This window comes from Rana temporaria, chromosome 7 (assembly GCF_905171775.1).
Source record: "Rana temporaria chromosome 7, aRanTem1.1, whole genome shotgun sequence".
NCBI classification, from domain to species: Eukaryota; Metazoa; Chordata; class Amphibia; order Anura; family Ranidae; genus Rana; species Rana temporaria.
The window spans coordinates 21,229,784-21,250,743 of NC_053495.1; the positions used below are offsets into that span (position 1 = coordinate 21,229,784).

The 20,960-nt window shown below is 46.4% G+C and overlaps 1 protein-coding gene across 1 annotated transcript in view; it reads right to left on the bottom strand.

Moving 5' to 3' along the window:
* Positions 1 to 20,603, bottom strand: part of LOC120945153 (SRSF protein kinase 1-like) — a 37,160-nt gene extending 16,557 nt beyond the window's left edge. The window contains exons 1-5 of the mRNA XM_040359051.1: positions 20,424 to 20,603; positions 7,626 to 7,713; positions 2,860 to 2,968; positions 2,536 to 2,623; positions 11 to 98 (exon numbers count right to left, since the gene is read on the bottom strand). Coding sequence (XP_040214985.1) covers positions 11 to 98; positions 2,536 to 2,623; positions 2,860 to 2,968; positions 7,626 to 7,713; positions 20,424 to 20,558 — 508 coding nt within the window. The 5' untranslated portion in view covers positions 20,559 to 20,603. The remainder of the gene's footprint in view (positions 1 to 10; positions 99 to 2,535; positions 2,624 to 2,859; positions 2,969 to 7,625; positions 7,714 to 20,423) is intronic.
* Between the last annotated feature and the right edge of the window lie 357 nt (positions 20,604 to 20,960).

Sequence of the window (20,960 nt, forward strand, 5' to 3'; positions counted from 1 at the left end):
ATTAGGATATGGAGGCCGTTTTCTCCAATCAGTTTGAAGTCCTGCAGAAATCGTATGACGTTTTCTCCTTGCGAATCCTTTTTGCGCGCCCCATTTACCTGCAATCGAAAGATACCAGCTTGGTTATAGCAAAAAGCTACACTCCATAATTCAAGCAAACAACTGTACAAACATGCATACAGAGGTGTGCCACGTAGAGGGGGATCCATCCGGGTGTAAAGGAGCAAAGGCCATTATTATGCCAATTCACTAAGATGCATAAAGTCGGCCATAGACGGGTTGTTTGTTTTCATTCAGCCAGCATGCTAAACCTAACCTGCCGCTGTCAGAAAATATTCATCAGCCGCTGCAGCCTCTTTATGAAATTGCACCCAAAACATGTATGCGCAGATGTGCTTAAGGACTTTGACGTCCCTCAGTATCGGGCACATCTGTGCATGCCTGTGTGCGCCCGTGTGTGTGTGCATTAGTAAGGTACAGGACTTTCTGTTCATTTTTTACAAACGCTGAAGAATCAACACTTGCGTGCAGCAAACATACCTCAACCTTCTTAATCGTGCCACATTTGTGCAGCCATGCTTGCGTTTATCTGCCGCAGGTTCTGCCAGGTCCTGAAGGACGGGTACAGCACTTCAGTAGATCTATGAATGCGCCGGACCAGAGGCGTTGCTAGGGGGGTGCGGTCCGCACCGGGTGACACCCGCTAGAGGGGTGACACCATCCCGTTTTTTATTTAGCTGACATGCCCAGCCTGCCCTGTGCAATCCCAGCCTGCCCTGTACCACCCCAGCCTGCTCTGTGCCACCCCAGCCTGCCCTGTATCACCGAGCCTGCCCTGTACCACCCCAGCCTGCCCTGTACCACCCCAAACAGCCCTATACCACCCCAGCCTGCCCTGTACCCCCCAAACAGCCCTGTACCACCCCAGCCTGCCCTGTACCACCCCAGCCTGCCCTGTACCACCCAGCCTGCCCTGTGCCACCACAGCCTGCTCTGTACCACCCCAGCCTGCCCTGTACCACCCCAAACTTTCCAATGCCACCCCAACTTGCCCTGTGCCACCCTAACTTGCCCTGTACCACCCCAATCTGCCCTATGCCACCATAACTTGCCCTATACCACCCCAACCTGCCAAATGCCACCCTAACTTGCCCTGTACCACCCCAACCTTTACCATGCCATCCCAACTTGCCCTATGCCACCCTAACTTGCACTATACCACCCCAACCTGCCCTGTACCACCCTAACTTGCCCTATACCACCCCAACCTGCCCTATGCAACCCTAACTTGCCCTATACCACCCCAAACTACCCTATATCACCCCAACATGCCCTATACCACCTTAACCTGTCCTATACCACCCCACTACACCAACCTGCCACTATACCACTCTATACTACCCTAACCTGCCACTATACTGCCCTATACTATCATTTACAGGGGCTGGTTTGGTGTGCGCCCTGTGCCCGTGCGCTGCCTGCTTGGTGCTGGGCAGCCTAGACAGAGGAAGGGTGACACCATGTTTTACCGCACCGGGTGACACCAACCCTAGTGACGCCACTGCACCGGACCATCAATGATGGCAGTACCAGTAAGGTTGGGGTGGATTCTACAGTAGGGGCATGGAAGTTCTTATTTAAGATCTGGTTCACACTAGAATCCTGTGCGTTCCCTTGCAGCATGATTAGGCAGCCCATTCATTTGAATAGACTGCAAATCACACTGAAATGCACAAAGACTAGTGCAAGCGCTACTTTTAAGATACGCACCACACCAAATCGCACAGTACTTCAGTACCATGCAATCTGGTGTCTGCAAACGCACTCTGTTTGCGATCTGCGTTTGGGGGTGCTATTAACAAAGTATTGGCACCCACAACAGATCGCAAAGGCAGTGCGTTTGATTTATTTTGTCTTTATTTAAATGGTATGTAAATTAGTTGGCACATTACAATCAGAGAACTTTTTAATGAATTAAAGCGAAGTTCAACCCATAAATGGAACTTCCACTGATCGGATTCCTCCCCCCATCCGGTGACACATTTGGCACTTTTCAGGGGGAGGGGGGAGCAGATACCTGTCAAATCCAGGTATCTGCTCCCACTTCCGAGGAAAGATGTCTGGCCCCCTCCTCCCCCCTCAGCTCCAGAAGACAGCAGGAACCATTCAGAAAGCGCAGTGCGACTCGCGCATGTGCAGTAGGAAACAGGCTGCGAGTCTGTAAGACTTCCTTTTTCCCGTAGTAATGCTGCTGGCGCTTGCATCGGGAGCCGAAGGACAGGTCGGCTACGGCTGCCGACATTGCGGGCTCCCAGGACAGGTAAGTGTCCTTATATTAAAAGTCAGCAGCTACAGTATTTGTAGCTGCTGACTCTTAATTCGTTTTTTACCCAGGCGGAAGTCCACTTTAAAGATGTTGATTGAGTACTTTTGATTAAAAAAAAGCCCCCAAAAAAAGCTAAACAGAAAAAGATCTGGATTGCAGCAGTCATTTTAGCCTTGGAACCCCACAAACTGCCCATGTTACATTATTACACAGTTAAGCAGCGCAATTTCATCCATGGCGGCTTCATTAAACTTTTTCCCGCTTTTTGAAATCTTCACCGCAACACACTTCTTCATCCTGGAAAGGAAACATTTTCGGAGAAGTAATCAGTTGTGCCATTTTTTTTTTAATTGTTTTTTTTTTACACAGCACCGAAAATGTGTTTCGGATTGTTTGTATTTATTTTGGCTGGACCGGTCAGCATTAGAGTGTCTTGCCTATCTGTCTGCTGCCTACAAAGGTAGTATGACCACATTTACAGTATGTAATGATGGCTATCAAACTGAATAGAAAATGTAAGAAGTACAACTTACTGCAAGTCTCGACATAGCCACACTGTGGAGAAATAGCCCCATCCGACCTTGTTCATGACTTGGTACCTCCTGTTCAGCAGTTCACCCATTTTTGCCGGGTGGTATCCTTCTGTAAGGATTCACATATATGGAATATACAATGAAATTAAGTATACTCTTAAGAGACCCTGTTTTCAGACCATTCATTTCTACAAAAATGTTCTCATAAGGTTACTTGTGCACGGGCCGCCATCAGGGGTTTTGGGGCCCCTTACACAACTTCAGGCATGGGCTCCCTGTAACAGAAAACCAGGGGGGGGGGGGTGACGCAAGTTGAGAATGGGGGGGGCCGCCGCAAATTGAGAAGCTGGGGGGGAGGGGGGTGCTGCCGCTGTGAATTAAGGTTGGGGGGGTGTCATGGACCTTGGCATGCAAAAGTGTTCCTCCTTGAAATCTGTTACACAGTGGGGGATCTTCTGCCCTGTCTTAAGGCTCCAGACAGCTCCATTGTTCTGTGTCTGGCTATTGTGTACATTGATTGCCCCCTGGGGCTTCTGTCTCATTACACATAACAGTCCCTCTATTTAAGCTATCGGACCAATCCCTGCTGAACCCATTTTCAAGTCCTCATTTGCATGGCTAGGAGGACCTGAAGGAGAACTACATGTACTTTACAATTGACCAATAGGAAAGCAGTTGTTGGGGGCGGGATGTTCCAAATTCTGTATACAAGTGTGTGGTGTGCTTCCAATAAAAGTCTTCCTGTTTGAACTTACATACAGCCTGCCTGATGTTTGTTCTAATGGATTCCGAACGGCACATAGCTGTAGTTCGGATCCCGGAGCCTTGGATGACCGAACCATCAGACGTTGCGATCTGCAAGCTGACTCAATAGTAGCAGAGGAGTGTCGGGGGAGTGGAAGCGAGCGAACAAGGGTCTCGTTACAGGGGGCTTTGGGTGCTAACGAACAGAAAAAAAGGGGGATGTCATCCGGGGTCCTGGGACCCCTTAGAGGTCCGGGAGGGGGGGCATTGCCTCATGGGACTTGTAGTCTCACAACAACTGGAGGGCCACAGGTTGGGCACCCTTGTTGTAGAGCATCACTGGCTCTAAAAAAAGATACCGAAGTCATGATTCCAGCGGCAGCCCTGACCCTCAGATGACCACTCAAACCAGTATGTCGTTTGGTGGCAAGTGGCTAATCATGTTAATCCCCAATCATGGAGATCATACGGTATTTGTCTACAAGCAGACCTACCAGCTTTGGCTTTCAGAGGCCCGGATTCAGAAAGCCAGGCGTTACTTTGTGCGGGCGTAGCGTATCTTAGATACGATACGCCGCCGTAACCTAGTGAGGCAGGTTCTGTATTCAGAAAGAACCTGCGCCCTAAGTTACAGTGGCGTAGCATATGAGGGCCGGCGTAAGCCCGCCTAATTCAAAATAGGAAGATGTGGGCGTGTTTTATGTTAATTCCGTGTGACCCCACGTAAATGCCGTTTTTAACGAACGGAGCATGCGCCGTCCGTGGATGTATCCCAGTGCGCATGCTCCAAATTACGCCGCAAAGCCTCATTGGTTTCGACGTGAACGTAACTTACTCAAAGCCCTATTCGCGAACGACTTACGCAAACGACGCAAAATTCGACGCTGGCTCGACGTCCATACTTAACATTGGCTACGCCTCATTTAGCAGGGGTAACTTTACGCCGGAAAAAGCCTTACGTAAACGACGTAAAAAAATGCGCCGGGCGGACGTACGTTTCTGAATCGGCGTATCTACCTAATTTGCATATTCTATGCGTAAATCTCCGGAAGCGCCACCTAGCGGCCAGCGGAAATATGCAACTAAGATACGACGGCGTAAGAGACTTATGTCAGTTGTATCTTAGCCAAATTTCGGCGTATCTTGCTTTCTGAATACAGAAAGAAGATACGCCGGCGCATGCTAGACATTACGCGGCCTATCAATAGATACGCCGACGTAATCTGTTTCTGAATCCGGGCCATTGTGTCTCATCGAAAAAATACTGTCCGTGATACTTTTTTTATTTGCACTAACATACAATTTTTCAAGACAATCACGTCAAGTATCGTGGGCCAGATTCACAAACGAGATACGACGGCGTATCTACTGATACGCCGTCGTATCTCTGTTTCTAACTATGCGACTGATTCATAGAATCAGTTACGCATAGCTAGCCCTAAGATCCGACAGGTGTAATTGAATTACACTGTCGGATCTTAAGGATGCAATTCTAGGCCGGCCGCTAGGTGGCGAGGCCATTGCGGCCGGCGTAGAATATGCAAATGAATACTTACGGCGATCCCCGAACGTCCCGAACGGCCCGTCGATCTAACTCTACGTCGTTTCCGTCGAGTTACGCCGCGTAAGACTAGGGGTGAGCCCTAGTTGTCTTAAGCCATGTTAAGCATGGCCGTCGTTCCCGCGTCGAAATTTAAACATCAACGTCGTTTGCGTAAGACGTCCGTGAATGGCGCTGGACGCCATTTACGTTAACGTCTAAGCAAATGACGTCGGTGCGACGTCAGTTAGCGCAATGCACGTCGGGTAATTTACCCGACGGAGCATGCGCAGTACGTCCGGCGCGGGAGCGCGCCTAATTTAAATGGGACTCGCCCCATTCGATTGGGCCCGCCTTGCGAAGGACGGATTTAGGATACACCGCCGCAATTTTTCCAAGTTAGTGCCCGATCCACAAAGCACTTACCTGGAAATTTGCGGCGGTGTAACTTAAATCGGAAAAGTTAAGTTGCGCCCGGGCTACGTGAATCTGGCCCTGTGTCTCATAGAGAGATAGAACAGGCTATAGCTGCCACAGTGCAATTCATTTTTTTTTTAATAATTTACTCAAGGGTTAAAAATAAATAAAAAAACGGCCATGTGTATAATAACCAGAATGCAGTTTTCAATTTTTTTGGTCAATTTGCCGGCTGATGATAAAAAAACAACAAGGCATTTATTAAAAAGCGTACCAAACAAAAAGTCCTATATTTCCTTAAAAACTGTTAAAAAAAATATTAAGGTTGGCAAACTAATCATAAAGGGCCAGATTCACATAGAACTGCGGCGGCGTAACGTATCGTAGATACGTTACACCGCTGCAAGTTTTCATCGCAAGTGCCTGATTCACCAAGCACTTGCATGAAAACTTACGCCGGCGGGCTCCGGCGTAAGCCCGCGTAATTCAAAGGGGCGTGTGCCATTTAAATTAGGCGCGCTCCCGCACCGGACCTACTGCGCATGTTCCGTTTTGAAATTCCCGCGCGAAGTGACGTCAATTTTTTAAACGGCGACGTGCGTAGCGTACTTTTGTATTCCCGGACGTCTTACGCAAGAATTTTTTTTTTTTAAATTTCGACGCGGGAACGACGGCCATACTTTATACAGCACATACGTGGGCTGTGTAAAGTTAGGGCAGGTTAAACAACGACTAAAATTGCGACAGGAAACTAGACTAGTGACGACGTACCGAACGCGAAAAACCGTTGTGGATCGCCGTAAAACCTCATTTGCATACCCAACGCTGGAATACGACGCAAACTCCACCCAGCGGCGGCCGCGGTATTGCATCCTAAGATCCGACAGTGTAAAACAATTACACATGTCGGATCTAAGGGCTATCTATGCGTAACTGATTCTATGAATCAGTCGCATAGATACTCTGAGAGATACGACGGAGTATCTGAGATATTCCGTCGTATCTCTGCTGTGAATCTGGGCCAAAGGGCTAGATTCACAAATGAGATACGACGGCGTTTCTCCTGATACGCCGTCGTATCTCTGTTTCTATCTATGCGACTGATTCATAGAATCAGTTACGCATAGATATCCCTTAAGATCCGACAGGTGTAATTGTTTTACACTGTCGGATCTTAGGATGCAGTACCGCGGCTGCCGCTGGGGGGAGTTTGCGTCGTAAACCAGCGTCGGGTATGCAAATTAGGAGTTACGGCCGATCCACAACGTTTTTTCGCGTTCGCTACGTTGTCCGTAGTCAAGTTTCCCGTCGCAAAGTTAGTCGTTTTTTTGATGCCCTAACTTTAGTCAGCAAGTGTATTGCTGTCTAAAGTATGGCCGTCGTTCCCGCGTCGAAATTCAAAATTTAACGTCGTTTGCTTAAGCCGTCCGCGAATACGGAAGTACGCTACGCGTGTCGCCGTTCAAAAAAATGACGTCACGGCGCGCAAAGCACGGCGGGAGTTAATAAACGGAACATGCGCAGTAGGTCCGGCGCGGGAGCGCGCCTAATTTAAATGGCACACGCCCATTTAAATTGGCCCGCCTTGCGCCGGAGGCCGCCGGCGTAGTTTTCATCGCAAGTGCTTGGTGAATCAGGCACTTGCGATGAAAAATTGCAGCGGTGTAACGTATCTAGGATACGTTACGCCGCCGCGATTCTACGTGAATCTGGCCCAAAGTTACTTTTGAGTTACCCGACACATAATGACGCTGCTAAATTTAATCTGGGCATCTATGCATGGTCATGACATGGTTACCTCTACCAACTTTTCCTTCCCTCCTTATATTCAGCACATAATCCCCTCTGTGACACCACTTTAAGGGCGCCCATAAAGAGGCAGATATTTAACTTGGGCCTCTTTTACAGGGAACAAAATGGGACTGCGATCCCTATGAGGCATCTCAGGCACTAAAGGTTGCAAAGACGCCCCCATGAAAACCTGAGCTGGGTCAAATGCAAACAAAATAAATTCCCCCCCCCCCCCATAGCCAATGTATTGCCTCCATGGGCTCTGATGACCTACCTTGGCAATATTCTGCAGGGTTCTCCTGGTCCAGATCTTTAGTAGACATAGTGAAAGATGTATTTTCCTCTAAGCAGGCTGCTTGCCCCTGAAACACACGCATTTAGTACACATTAGTCACTGTACATCCACTTACATTGCCTCATATGATATTCTGTGAGTTGATCATTACCATGTCTGTCTGTAGGCGCCCTCCCCTCTTGTCCTCGGGGACCCTTTCAACCTGTCCTCAGGTCTCTGACAAGTCAGAGATGTGCCAGGCCTGTGGAGAAGTTTGGCATTTCCTTCTGGCATGGGGAAGCTCAGATGTTTGAGCGAGGATAGTGCTAATGGAGAAGGCAGTGATCTCAAGCTGACCTGCCTAGCCCCTGTGCCCTGGCGGGCATCCAGTTATGCAGCGGGAGGCTTTGTGATTCTGCAGGATAAGGAGCGGAGAGGGTTTTTCCAGATGTACTCAGCTTCTAAAATCTTTTCCTTCATTAGTGAGGAATTACAGAAATGGATGCTTGGCAAATGAAATAGTTAAAGGAGATGTAAAGCCTAACTGTATGACATTCAGTGTGTGTGTGGGGGCACACCAATACAGTGATCAATGCTAAAAATATGCACTGTCACTGTACTAATTAATGATACTGGCTGGAAAGGGGTAACACATCTAGGGCAAACTATGGCCCTCCAGCTGTTGCAGAACTACAAATCCCATGAGGCATTGCAAAACTCTGACATTCACAGACATGACTAGGCATGATGGGAATTGTAGTTCCTGAAGACCTGGAGGGTCGTAGTTTGAAGACCCCTGATCTAGGGCAATCAAGAGGTTAAATGTGTACCAGTGTTTGTGCTATGTATGGTGCATTTACTAAGGGAAAATCCATCACTTCCCCCCTGTCAGGACGGAGCTCTGCCTTGTTTACATAGGCAGAGCCCCACTTTGTGTGCTTTCCCGACGATCTGCGGGTGCACGCAGACATCCATTGGCCGTCACCCCCTGATCGGCTTCAGAGCACTTTTTGCGTTCGCTTTAACTGACAATTTCGTGGTCGTGCGACGCTGTACCCAAATAAAATTGACGTCCTTTTTTACCCACAAATAGAGCTTTCCTTTGGTGGTATTTGATCATCTCTGTGGTTTTTATTTTTTGCGCTATAAACAAAAAAAGAGCGACGATTTTGAAAAAAAAGCAATATTTTTTACCTTTTTCTATAATAAATAGCCCCCACAAAAATATAAAAAAAAACATCAGTTTAGGCCGATAAGTATTCTTCTACATTTGGTAAAAAAAAAAAAAAAAACGCAATAAGCGTATATCGATTGGTTTGTGCAAAAGTTATAGCGTTTACAATATAGGGGATAGTTTTATGGCATTTTTCTATTATTCTTTTTTTTATTAGTAATGGTGGCGATCGGTGATTTTTATCATGACTGCGACATCGGACACTTTTGACACTATTTTGGGACCGTTGTCATATAAAAATGCACTGATTACTGTGTAAATGACACTGGCAGGGAATGGGTTAACCACTAGCGGGCGAGGAAGGTGTTAAGTGTGTCCTAAGGAGTGATTCTAACTGTGTGGGGGCTGAGCTACAAGTGACACGACATTGATCACTGCTCCCGATGACAGGGAGCAGTAGATCACTGTCCTGTCACTAGGCAGAACAGAAAAATGCCTTGTTTACACAGGCATCTCCCCGTTCTGCCTCTCCGTGACACGATCGCTGGACACCGGCGGACATCGAGTCTGCGGGTCCCGCGGGCACGATCACGGAGCATGCGGCAGGGGCGCGCGCACGCCCTTACGACGGCAAATTGAAAGCAACAGACAACGCGCAGCCGTGCCATTCTGCCGATATATATCTACAGGAGGCAGTCGGCAAGCGGTTATTATTGCAGGGCTGTAGGAACAGAAGTGCCTAGGCACACTCACATCCTACATATTTCTTTTAAATCTATACCATGCCAAATCTTCACTTTTTGAGTTTGATTCCATTTTTAAAAATGTTATGCCGCGTACACACGATCATTTTTCGGGTTGTAAAAAATGACGTTTTTTTTTAAATATCATTAAAAACGATCGTGTGTGGGCTTCGGAGCATTTTTCAGGTTCTGAAAAACGGACAATTTTTTTTCCGAACATGCTCTATTTTTTAGCGACGTTTTTAACGGTGTCGTTTTTCGGGTTGTAAAAAATGGTCGTGTGTGGGCTTTAACGACGCATGCATGCTCAGAAGCAAGTTATGAGACGGGAGCGCTCGTTCTGGTAAAACAACCGTTCATAATAGAGTAAGCACATTCATCACGCTGTAACAGACAGAAAAGCGTGAATCGTCTTTTACTAACACAAAATCAGCTAAAGCAGCCCAAGGGTGGCGCCATCCGAATGGAACTTCCCCTTTATAGTGCCGTCGTACGTGTTGTACGTCACCGCGCTTTGCTAGAGCATCGTGTCGCAGGGCCGCCATCAGGGGGGTACAGGCAGTACACCTGTAAGGGGCCCGGATGGCAACCCCCTTTAAAATAAAAAAAAATTTAAAAAAACATTTTTTTTTTTAGGGGTCCGGAGGTCCCCAGGGGCCCGGAGGCCTACAGGGCCCCAGGTGGCAACTCCCCTTTTTTTATTTATTTTTTATAAAAAAATAAAACATAAATTAATATTTTTTTTTTTATTAAAGGGCCATTTTTTTTTTAGAGGTCCGGAGGTCCTTTTTATAAAAAAAAGAAAAAATTCTAATATATTTTTATTTTATTATTTATTAAAGGGCCAATTTTTTTTGGGGGGGGGGGGTACGGGGGGCCCGGAGATCCCCAGGGCCCCGGATGACAACCCCACTTTTTTTTATATATTTTTTTTAAATATATATATATATATATATATATATTTATTTATTTATTTATTATTAAAGGGCCCAGAGGTCCCCAGGGCCCCGGATGGCAACCCCCCTTTTTTTTTTATAAAAAAAGAATAATTTTTATTTATATTATTTTATTTCTTTTTTTTCCCTTTATATATATATATATATATATATATATATATATATATATATTAAAGGGCTCAGAGGTCCCCAGGGCCCCATGTGGCAAACCCCCTTTTTTTTTATTTTTTATAAATGTTTATTTTTTTATTTTTGTTTTTATATATATATATATATTATTAAAGGGCCCAGAGGTCCCCAGGGCCCTGGATGGCAACCCCCCCCCTTTTTTTTAAATAAATAATTATTTATTTCTTTTATATATATTTTTTATTTATTTTTATTAAAGGGCCCAGAGGTTTCTTTTTTTTTATTATTATTAAAGGGCCCAAAGGTCCCCCTTTTTTGTAAGGCAGCACAACCCCCCCCCCCCCGGTTCTCTGCTTCAGGGGGCCCATGCCTGAAGCTGTGTAAGGGGCCCAATAATTCCTGATGGCTGCCCTGATCGTGTGTAGGCAACGTCGTTTTAATGATCAAGTTGAAAAAAAAAAATTTTTTCTAAAGCCTGAAAAACATAGTTTTTTACAACCCGAAAAATGATCGTGTGGTTACGCGGCATTACAGAACAAAAAGTTGCTTTAGGAGATTCTGCCGCCACCCTAGCAGCCAATCAAAGTCTTTCTTGCATTTGAAGGGTGAGCTGTGGCTGTTCCATAGACAGTTACTTCCACATTATGGCTCACCATCACACTTTATCCTTGTCCTTATGGACTTCATCCATATGTTACGAGATAGGACCGTGCAGATTGTACTATTATCTTTAAATTACTTAAAGCTGGCTGCATTTTGCTGGGTTAATCGGAAATATTGCATGTAATCCAAGAGCTCAGCGGTCCCGCAAATCCATGAATGATGTAGATGAGTCTTGTTTAATACAAGTTCATGTCGAGGATTAAAGTCGGGGGCCATAGGTTTACCCCCCCGGAGGACTTTATTGTGACCAAATAGAGACCTTTAATTCTGTAATTACTGTCACTCTGAGGAAGAGGCACATTGCACATCAATGTGTAAGGAATAATATTATTACAACACAACTGTATTTAAAAACAAATTTTAAACCATAAACACAATTCACATTACATTACATTTACATTAAACATAGACCAAAGTTCATGTTTAACCACTTCAGATCCGCGCTATTGACAAAAGACGTCAACAGCGCAGCTCTCAAGTGCCAAGTGGACGTCTTTGGACATCTTTTTAAAAGCATTACCCGCGTGCGCCTCTGGGGGGCGCGCAGCGGGTAAACACTGTCCTGGCGCATCGCTGGGAAGCCGATGTGTGTACCTGGCGGCCGCGATGTCCGCCGGGTACATGCGATCGTCAGGAACACAGCAGGGACGTGGAGCTCTGTGTGTAAACACAGAGCTCCACCTGCTGTCAGAGGAGAGAGGAGACCGATCTGTGTCCCTTTACATAGGGACACAGCATCGGTCACCCCCCTCCCCCCGTCACCCTCCCCCACACAGTTAGAACGCACCCAGGATACACATTTAACCCCTTCCTCACCCCCTAGTGCTAACCCCTTCCCTGCCAGTCACATTTATACAGTAATTAGTGCATTTTTATAGCACTGATCGCTGTATAAATGTGAATGGTCCCAAATTTGTGTCAAAAGTGTCCGATACGTCCGCCGCAATATCGCAGTCCCAATAAAAATCGCAGATCGCCGCCATTACTAGTAAAAAAATAATAATAAAAAAAAATCATAATTATGTCCCCTATATTGTAGGCGCTTTAACTTTTGCGCAAACCAGACGCTTATTGCAATTTATTTTTTATTTTTTACAAAAATACGTAGAAAAATACGTATCGGCCTTAACTGAGAAAAAAAATATAAAAAAAAAAAATGGGATATTTATTATAGCAACAAGTAAAAAATATATATATTTTTTTTTAATTTTCGCTCTTTTTTTGTTTATAGCGCAAAAAATAAAAAACGCAGAGGTGGTCGAATACCACCAAAAGAAAGTTCTATTTGTGGGAAAAAAGGACACCAATTTTGTTTGAAAGTCACGTCGCACGACCACGCAATTGCCAGTTAAAGCGACTCAGTGCAGAATCGCAAAAAGTGCTCTGGTCAGGAAGGGGGTAAATTCTTCTGGGGCTGAAGTGGTTAAGAACTTGGGGCCAGATTCAGAGAAAAGATACGATGGTGTATCTCCTGATACGCCGTCGTATCTCTGAGATACGATTGTCGTATCTATGCGACTGATTCATAGAATCAGGTTACACATAGATAGCCCTAAGATCCGACAGGTGTAACTGTGTTACATCGTCGGATCTTAGGCTGCAATTCTAGGCCGGCCGCTAGGTGGCGAGGCCATTGCGGTCGGCGTAGAATATGCAAATGACTAGTTACGGCGATTCACGAATGTCCGCAAAGCCCGTCGATCTAAATTTACGTTGTTTCCATAGCGATAGGCGTCGTAGAGTTAAGGCTGCCTCCTAGGTGGTCTAAGCAATGTTAAGTAGGGCCGTCGTTCCCTCGTCGAAATTTAAAATTTATTTTGCGTAAGTCGTCCGTGAATGGCGCTGGACGCCATTTACGTTAACGTCAAACCAATGACGTCCTTGCGACGTCATTTAGCGCAATGCACGTCGTGTAATTTGACGGACGGAGCATGCGCAGTACGCTCGGCGCGGGAACGCGCCTAATTTAAATGGTGCCCGCCCCATTTGAATTAGGCGGGCTTGCGCCGAGCGGATTTACGTTACACCGCCGCAAGTTTAAAGGTAAGTGCTTTGTGAATCAGGCACGTACGCTGTAAACCTGCGGCGGTGTAACGTAAATGGGATACGTTACGCCGCCGCTGCGCAACGTAATTCTTTCTGAATCTGGCCCTTGATGTCTATTGCAACATCCAATTAAAATACCACCCTAAATATATATTTGTCAAAAAAAGATTAGCCGGACTATTTTCCACGGTCTGTGTGACTAGAACTCACCCTCGTAAAAGTGTCTTGTTCCCATTAGTCAAAATATATTTGAGATGGTTTTCATTTTCTAGGGAGAAGAGATGTAATCCTATCTCAGGTTTTATAGATCTTTCCAAAGTCTTTTTAAATCAGTGTGAATGGGCAATTTTCCCACACCCTGATAAGTGGGTGAGTGCTGAAAATAGCCATCGCCCTGTAACCTCATCAGCCTTCACGTCTGCGGACATGTGATACGTCAAATTCAAGTGATTTCAATAGGCCAAACTTGGTGATGACTACGAGACTGCGAAGTGACAGCAGCCCCTGCAATCAGCCAATACAGTGCTGTGCAAAAGTTTTAGGCAGGTGTAAAGAAATGCTGTAAAATAAGAATTTAGGCCCGGATTCAGAAAGAATCGCGTATCTTCAGGCCGGCGTAGCGCATCTCATATGCGCTACGCCGTCGTAACTTAGTCAGCCGAGTACCGTATTCAGAAAGAACTTGCGCCCGAAGTTACGGCGGCGTAGCGTATATGGGCCGGCGTAAGCCCACGTAATTCAAATGATCCAGGCAGTGGGCGTGTTTTATTACAATGAGCCGTGACCCCATGTAAATGAGTTGCCGATCGAACGGCGCATGCGCGCACATGCTCAGAGTCACGTCGCAAATACTCCCCAAGATACGTCGGCTCAATGCTTTGTCGACGTGAACGTAACTTACGCCCAGCCCCATTCACGTACGACTTACGCAAACGACGTAAAATACGACGCTGTTCCGACGCTTCCGACGTCCATACCTTAACATAACTTACCCCTGCTTTATGAGGGGTAAGGTTACGTCGGACCGACGCCTTACGTAAACGGCGTAGCTAAATTCAACGGGCGCAAGTACGTTTCTGAATCGGCGTATCTACCTCATTTGCATATTTGACGCGGAAATATACGGAAGTGCCCCTAGCGGCCAGCGGAAATATGCACCCAAGATACGACGGCGCAAGAGACTTACGTCAGTCGTATCTTGGAGATAGTCAAACGTAAATGCCTTTCTGAAAAGGCGTAAAGATGCGACGGCGCAGATTTGGACTTACGACGGCGTATCTGGAGATACGCCGTCGTAAGTCCTTTCTGAATCTGGCCCATATTGTTTATTTTTATCAATTTACAAAATGCAAAGTGAGCGAACAGAAGAAAAAATGTAAGGCTGGGTTCACACCATCGCTGCATGCGGCTCCCAGCAGGGGTCCGGCGGCGGCGGTGCGTCCTGGTTCACCGCTGAATTTGGACCTGGAACGAACCAAAAAGACACACAGGGCTCCTGTGCAAATTCGCACCGGAGCCGCAGTGGGGATATATGAACCGGCTCCATAGAGACACACCTCCCAATTTTTTGAGATGGGAATGAGGGACACCTATCAGCAAAAGTATGCAGGCATAGGACACACCCCTTGCCACGCCCCCTTAAAGGAGAATTGTAAAATAAAAACAAGATTAGTTAAACCCACAAGTGCTTTTTTTTTACCACTACTATTCCTTTATATTGGCTTTTGGAATTTACAAATGCAACAATTTAGAAATCAGATGAAAGATTTAGCGCTGGGAAACACTTTTTGATAGATAAAAAGTGCCTTTTATATACATCTATATAGATCAGACCGAAATGAGGGACAAATGAGGAGGAATGAGGGACAGAGGGACATTGCTCCATATCAGGGACAGTCCCTCGAAATCAGGGATAGTTGGGAGCTATGCTTTATGACACCCATCAGATCAGGGCTGGTGCAAGGATTTTTGACACCTTAGGCAAAACCTAATTTTGCCTCTAACCCTGACTCCACCCCCTTTGCTTGGCCCATATATACCCCACCTTTTTAATGAAGCGCCCATCAAATGCAGCCTCACTAGCGCCCATCAATGCAGTCTACCAGTGCCCATCAATGCAGCCTACCAGCGCCCATCAATGCAGCCTACCAGTGCCCATCAATGCAGCCTACCAGTGCCCATCAATGCAGCCTACCAGCGCCCATTAATGCAGCCTACCAGCGCCCATTAATGCAGCCTCACCAGCGCCCATCAATGCTGTCTACCAGTGCCCATCAATGCAGCCTACCAGTGCCCATCAATGAAGCCTCACAAGCGCCCATCAATGCAGTCTACCAGTGCCCATCAATGCAGCCTACCAGTGCCCATCAATGCAGCCTACTAATGCCCATCAATAAATGTTTGTTTGCTTCCATTCATTCGGGAGTCTTCTGCCGGCGCTGCACCTCTGACACTATGTGCGAAACAAAGCGGCGGCTGCCTGCTGATACTGAGACTTAGTTGCTTGCTGCAGAGATAAGAGAGTGGGAACACCAGTGGCCAGGTGCCCTAGGCAGCAGTGCGCTCTAGGCGGCTGCCTAGTTTGCCTAGTGGTAGCGCCGGTGACTTGTCCTTAAGGTTCCCCTAACGAGAAAGATCCTTCAAGGACTGCGCAGGCGCAAACTTGCCGACGGAAATCTCCGAACCTCGCCCGGCATCCAGGCTCATTCTTTAACATCCCCGTGGATTGGAGGATGTTAAAAAAAAGAGCCAGGAGGCCGAGCGAGCGAGGACGTGAGGCCGACTGGCCACTTTCCTCTAAGTCCACGTCGCCCTGAATGCCGGCCGAGGTTCGGAGATTTCCGTCGGCAAGTTTGCGCCTGCGCAGTCCTTAAAGGAACTTTCTTGTTAGCCGGAACCATATCGGCAGATCAGATTGCGCCTGCATCCAATAGACAGGAAGTGAGGAGTCATTGCCTAAATGAGGACACGGTTCTAACCCTTCATCACTCTTTCCAAAATGGCGAAACAAGTTTTGGCTAGAGAGTTGAGAATTTCTTCTCAATGTCAGTTTGATGCGTCTTATGTGATTAAAAGTAGAGAGGCAACGCCGGTTATCCTTCTCGCAATTCATAATGCTGGGAAACCTTTCCTGGTGACAGGTCAGTATTTGACACTTGATGATATTTATTTCCTGGTCTCTGCACAAGTAACTCGAAGCACATCACTAAAAAAATGCTGATTGATTTAATGAAATTCTGAGTAACTCATCCAATCCCCGGCTTTCTAGTCATCGCTGTGACCCGAAACGCGCTGGTATAAAGCCGAAACCTCATCACAGGACAAAGTGATATCAACTGAACAAAAACTATGAATGCAAAGTTGGGATATAGACTATGAATAGTTGTAAAATCATGGAAGAAACGTAGAATATTATTGGTGGCCAGGGGCGGACTGACAACTCATGGGGTCCCCGGGCAATAGAAGATTATGGTGGCCCCCAGGCAATAGAAGATTATGGGGCCCCGGGCAATAGAAGATTATGGGGCCCCCGGGCAATAGAAGATTATGGGGCCCCCGGGCAATAGAAGATTATGGGGCCCCGGGCAATAGAAGATTATGGGGCCCCCGGGCAATAGAAGATTATGGGGCCCCCAGGCAATAGAAGATTATGGGGCCCCCGGGCAATAGAAGATTATGGGGCCCCGGGCAATAGAAGATTATGGGGCTCCTGGGCTTACAGATGGCCACCACGCCAGGAGGCAGTGCAGAGGCGGGGCAGCTAAAATCTCGGGATTTTCACATCAAAAGCATGTCAGTTTAGGACATATCGGGAAAAGATGCAAAAAAAACACAGATTTTGACATACTGTCCCTGGTTTTACTGAGCCTGGCAACCCTGATGGGGCCCCCTAGTGGCATGGGACCCTCGGGCAGTGCCCGCGTGCCTCAATGGTGAGTCCGCCCCTGTTGGTGGCTATAAACTCAAGGGACTATTTAAAGTGACTAAGTGACATGGGAAAAGTTTGGTAGGTTCTGGTAGGCTGCAATCTTTTTGCCCCCCCCCCCCCCCATCATGCAATTTTGCTCTCCACCTGATCTGAGACATACAATAAATATCAGCTAGGCTTAAAATTAGTTTAATGTATCAGATCAGTCAGTGATTGTGATTGGTTGCCAGAGGTTACAGCATATCATTACCACTTACTGACTGGTTGCTAGAGGTTACAGCACATGATTTCTTCTTGTTGATTGGTTGCTAGGGGTTACTGTACAGTAATACAGCTCACTGATTGGTTGCTAGAGGTTACAGCACATCATCTCTTCACTGCAGAGAGACATGATATACATATGAATGCCGCCTTTATTTACATAAGAAACGCTGCCGGCTTCAGCTATTTACATATGAATGCTGCCGCTATTTGCATATGAATGCTCCAGTTATTTGCATATGAATAACAGTTATTTACATGTAAACACAGGGTCTGCAGGTGAGTCATCTATACACAACAATAGGGCAGAGCTGGACAGCATTAGTAGCAACACTTCACACTGAGATATCAGGACGCAGCACAGGACTAAAACTTCAAGGGACAAGGGAATTTAAACTGGGGTAGTTGGTAAGTATGAGACAGCCAACAATGACAGAGCCCAGGGCAGCTGTCCCTTTTGCCCTGCCTTAAAGATGTCCTTAACAATTGTTGAGTCATCAGCTGTCAATGAGCTTCCCTGCTGACAGCTGAATAATAAAATAAAAAAATTGCCGGTAAAAAGAATGTAAAAAAATAAAATAAAAAATGCATGAGGTATCGTCTGAGTGAAACTAGCATGCTTTACTGCATACACAGACTTATTTTAACACTTTAACCACTTGCCGTCTGCCTCACGTACATATACGTCGGCAAAATGGCATGGGCAGGCAAAGCAAAGAACAGGTACGTTGCTTTGAATGTGCCGCCTAGCGGGCACGTGCGCCCGCCACAAGCTTCGTGATTGTGCCCGCGGGACCCGCGGACTCGATATCTGCCGGTGTCCCGTGATCGTGTCACGGAATAGCAGAATGGGGATGCCTGTGTAAACAAGGCATTTCCCTGTTCTTCCTTGTGACAGGACACTGATCTACTGCTCCCTGTCATCAGGAGCAGTGATCAATGTCATGTCACTGGTACATACCTCCCAACTTTCTGAGATGGGAATGAGGGACACCTATCAGCAAAAGTATGCAGGCATAGGGCACACCCCTTGCCACGCCCCCTTAAAAGGAGAATTGTACAAAAAAATAAGATTGGTTAAACCCACAAGTGCTTTTTTTACCACTACTATTTCTTTATATTGGCTTTTGGAATTTACAAATGCAACAATTTAGAATTCGGATGAAAGGTTTAGCGCTGGGAAACACTTGTAGATAGATAAAAAGTGAATTTTATATAAAACTATATAGATCAGACCAAAATGAGGGACAAATGAGGAGAAAGAGGGACAGAGGGACATTGCTCCAAATCAGGGACAGTCCCTCGAAATCAGGGACAGTTCCTCGAAATCAGGGACAGTTCCTCGAAATCAGGGACAGTTGGGAGGTATGCTGGTAGCCCACCCCCCACACAGTTAGAATCACTCCCTAGGACACACTTAACCGCTTCCTCGCCCCCCCCTAGTGTTTTACCCCTTCACTTGACAATAGTCCCAAAATAGAGTCCAATGTATCCGCCGCAATATCGCAGTCACAAGAAAAATCGCTGATCGCCGCCATTACTAGTAAAAAATTATACGAAAAAATGCCATTAAACTATCCCCTATTTTGTAGATGCTATAACATTTGCGCAAACCAATAAATATACGCTTATTGCGTTTCTTTTTACCAAAAATATGCAGAAGAATACGTATCGGCCTAAACTGAGATATTTTTTTTATATATATATATATATATATATATTTTGGGGGATATTTATTATAGCAAAAAGTAAAAAATACTGGGCCAGATTCATGAAAAATTGCGGCGGCGTAACGTATCCCCTTTACGTTACTCCGCCGCAAGTTTTCGTCGTAAGTGCTTGATTCACAAAGCACTTACGTGTTAACTTGCGGCGGCGTAACGTAAATCTGTCCGGCGCAAGCCCGCCTAATTCAAATGGGGTGTGTGTCATTTAAATTAGGCGCGCTCCCGCGCCGAACGTTCTGCGCATGCTCCGTGTGAAAATTTCCCGCCGTGCTTTGCGCGAAATTACGTCGCCCCGACGTTTTTTTTGAACGGCGACGTGCGTTACGTCGTTTCGTATTCCCGGTCGTCGTAAGCCATGAAAAAGCAGGCTTATGTTGGGGGAAAAACCGACTAGCGACGACGTAAGAGAATGCGACGAACGCGCGTACCTTCGTGGATCGCCGTAAACAGCTAATTTGCATACCCGACGAAGTATTGCATCCTAAGATCGGAAGGCGTACGAAGGCGTACGCCTGTCGGATCTTAGCCAAATGCCGTTGTATCTTGTTTGTGAATTACAAATTAAGATACGACGCGGCAAATTTGAAAGTACGCCGGAGTATCAGCAGATACTTTTGTATCTTTTGTATCAGAAATTTTGTTTATAGCGCAAAAAAAAACGCAGAGGTGATCAAATACCTCCAAAAGAAAGCTCTATTTGTGGGGAAAAAAAGGACGTCAATTTTGTTTGGGGTGCCACTTCGCACCACCGCGCAATTGTCAGTTAAAGCGACGCAGTGCCGAATCGAAAAAATGGCCCGGTCATTGGGCAGCCAATTCTTCCGGGGATGAAGTGGTTAAAAATGAATGGTTTTGTAAAGGGCATCGTGTTTCTGTGCCTTGCGGAAAGGGTGCGATTTTTGCGTGCGTTCCCCCAACGCTCAAAGGTGAACATACACTACAAACCACTAACCATCATCTGCTCTTTGCGTCATGCATAGATATTTTTTGTGCTCACCTAGCTGTGTTCAATTCATAAAGCGGCACAAAAACCACATCAATTAATATTAACCAATCAGATTTGAGTTTAGTGTTGTCAGATAATTGGGAGAGCTCTTCTAATTGGTTGTTATGGATTTGCAGGAATATATGCATTGCTTTATTTAAATGTTTTCTTCTAGAAAAGACTCACAGTTGAGACGGTCGGTGTGTCCAGAGCGTCGTCTGCCGCCGGTAGACGGGATTTGTCTCGCTGCGCCCGGTCGCTGCTCCCTATAGTGCGTTCTGTAAAGTCCCAGAGCTGGAATGAGGCGGCCATACGGTTCATAGAAGGGCAGCGAGTACAGACTTCCTCTGAAGGGGAATGTGGTGAGGATGGAGAGGTGGGATCAATTTCAAATCATGCTTGGAACTCCAGTCCATTGGTGGGAAAGTATTTTTTTTTGGGGGGGGGGGGGGGAGGGGGGGATCATAAAGTTTGACAGCTGCGGGCTGATCCTGTTACTGTCATCTTATGATCGCACCTGTTTTAACCCTGAAGTACACACGGTCATTTTTCAGCATGAAAAAAAAACGTTGGCCCAGATTCAAGAAGCAATTGCGCCTGTGTAACCATAGGTTACGCAGCGCAATTGCTTACTTGCTCCGGCGTTACGAATGCTCCTGATTCAGGAACATCGTAACACAGACTGCAGCCTAAAATCTGCGTGGCATAAGGCTCTTATGCCAC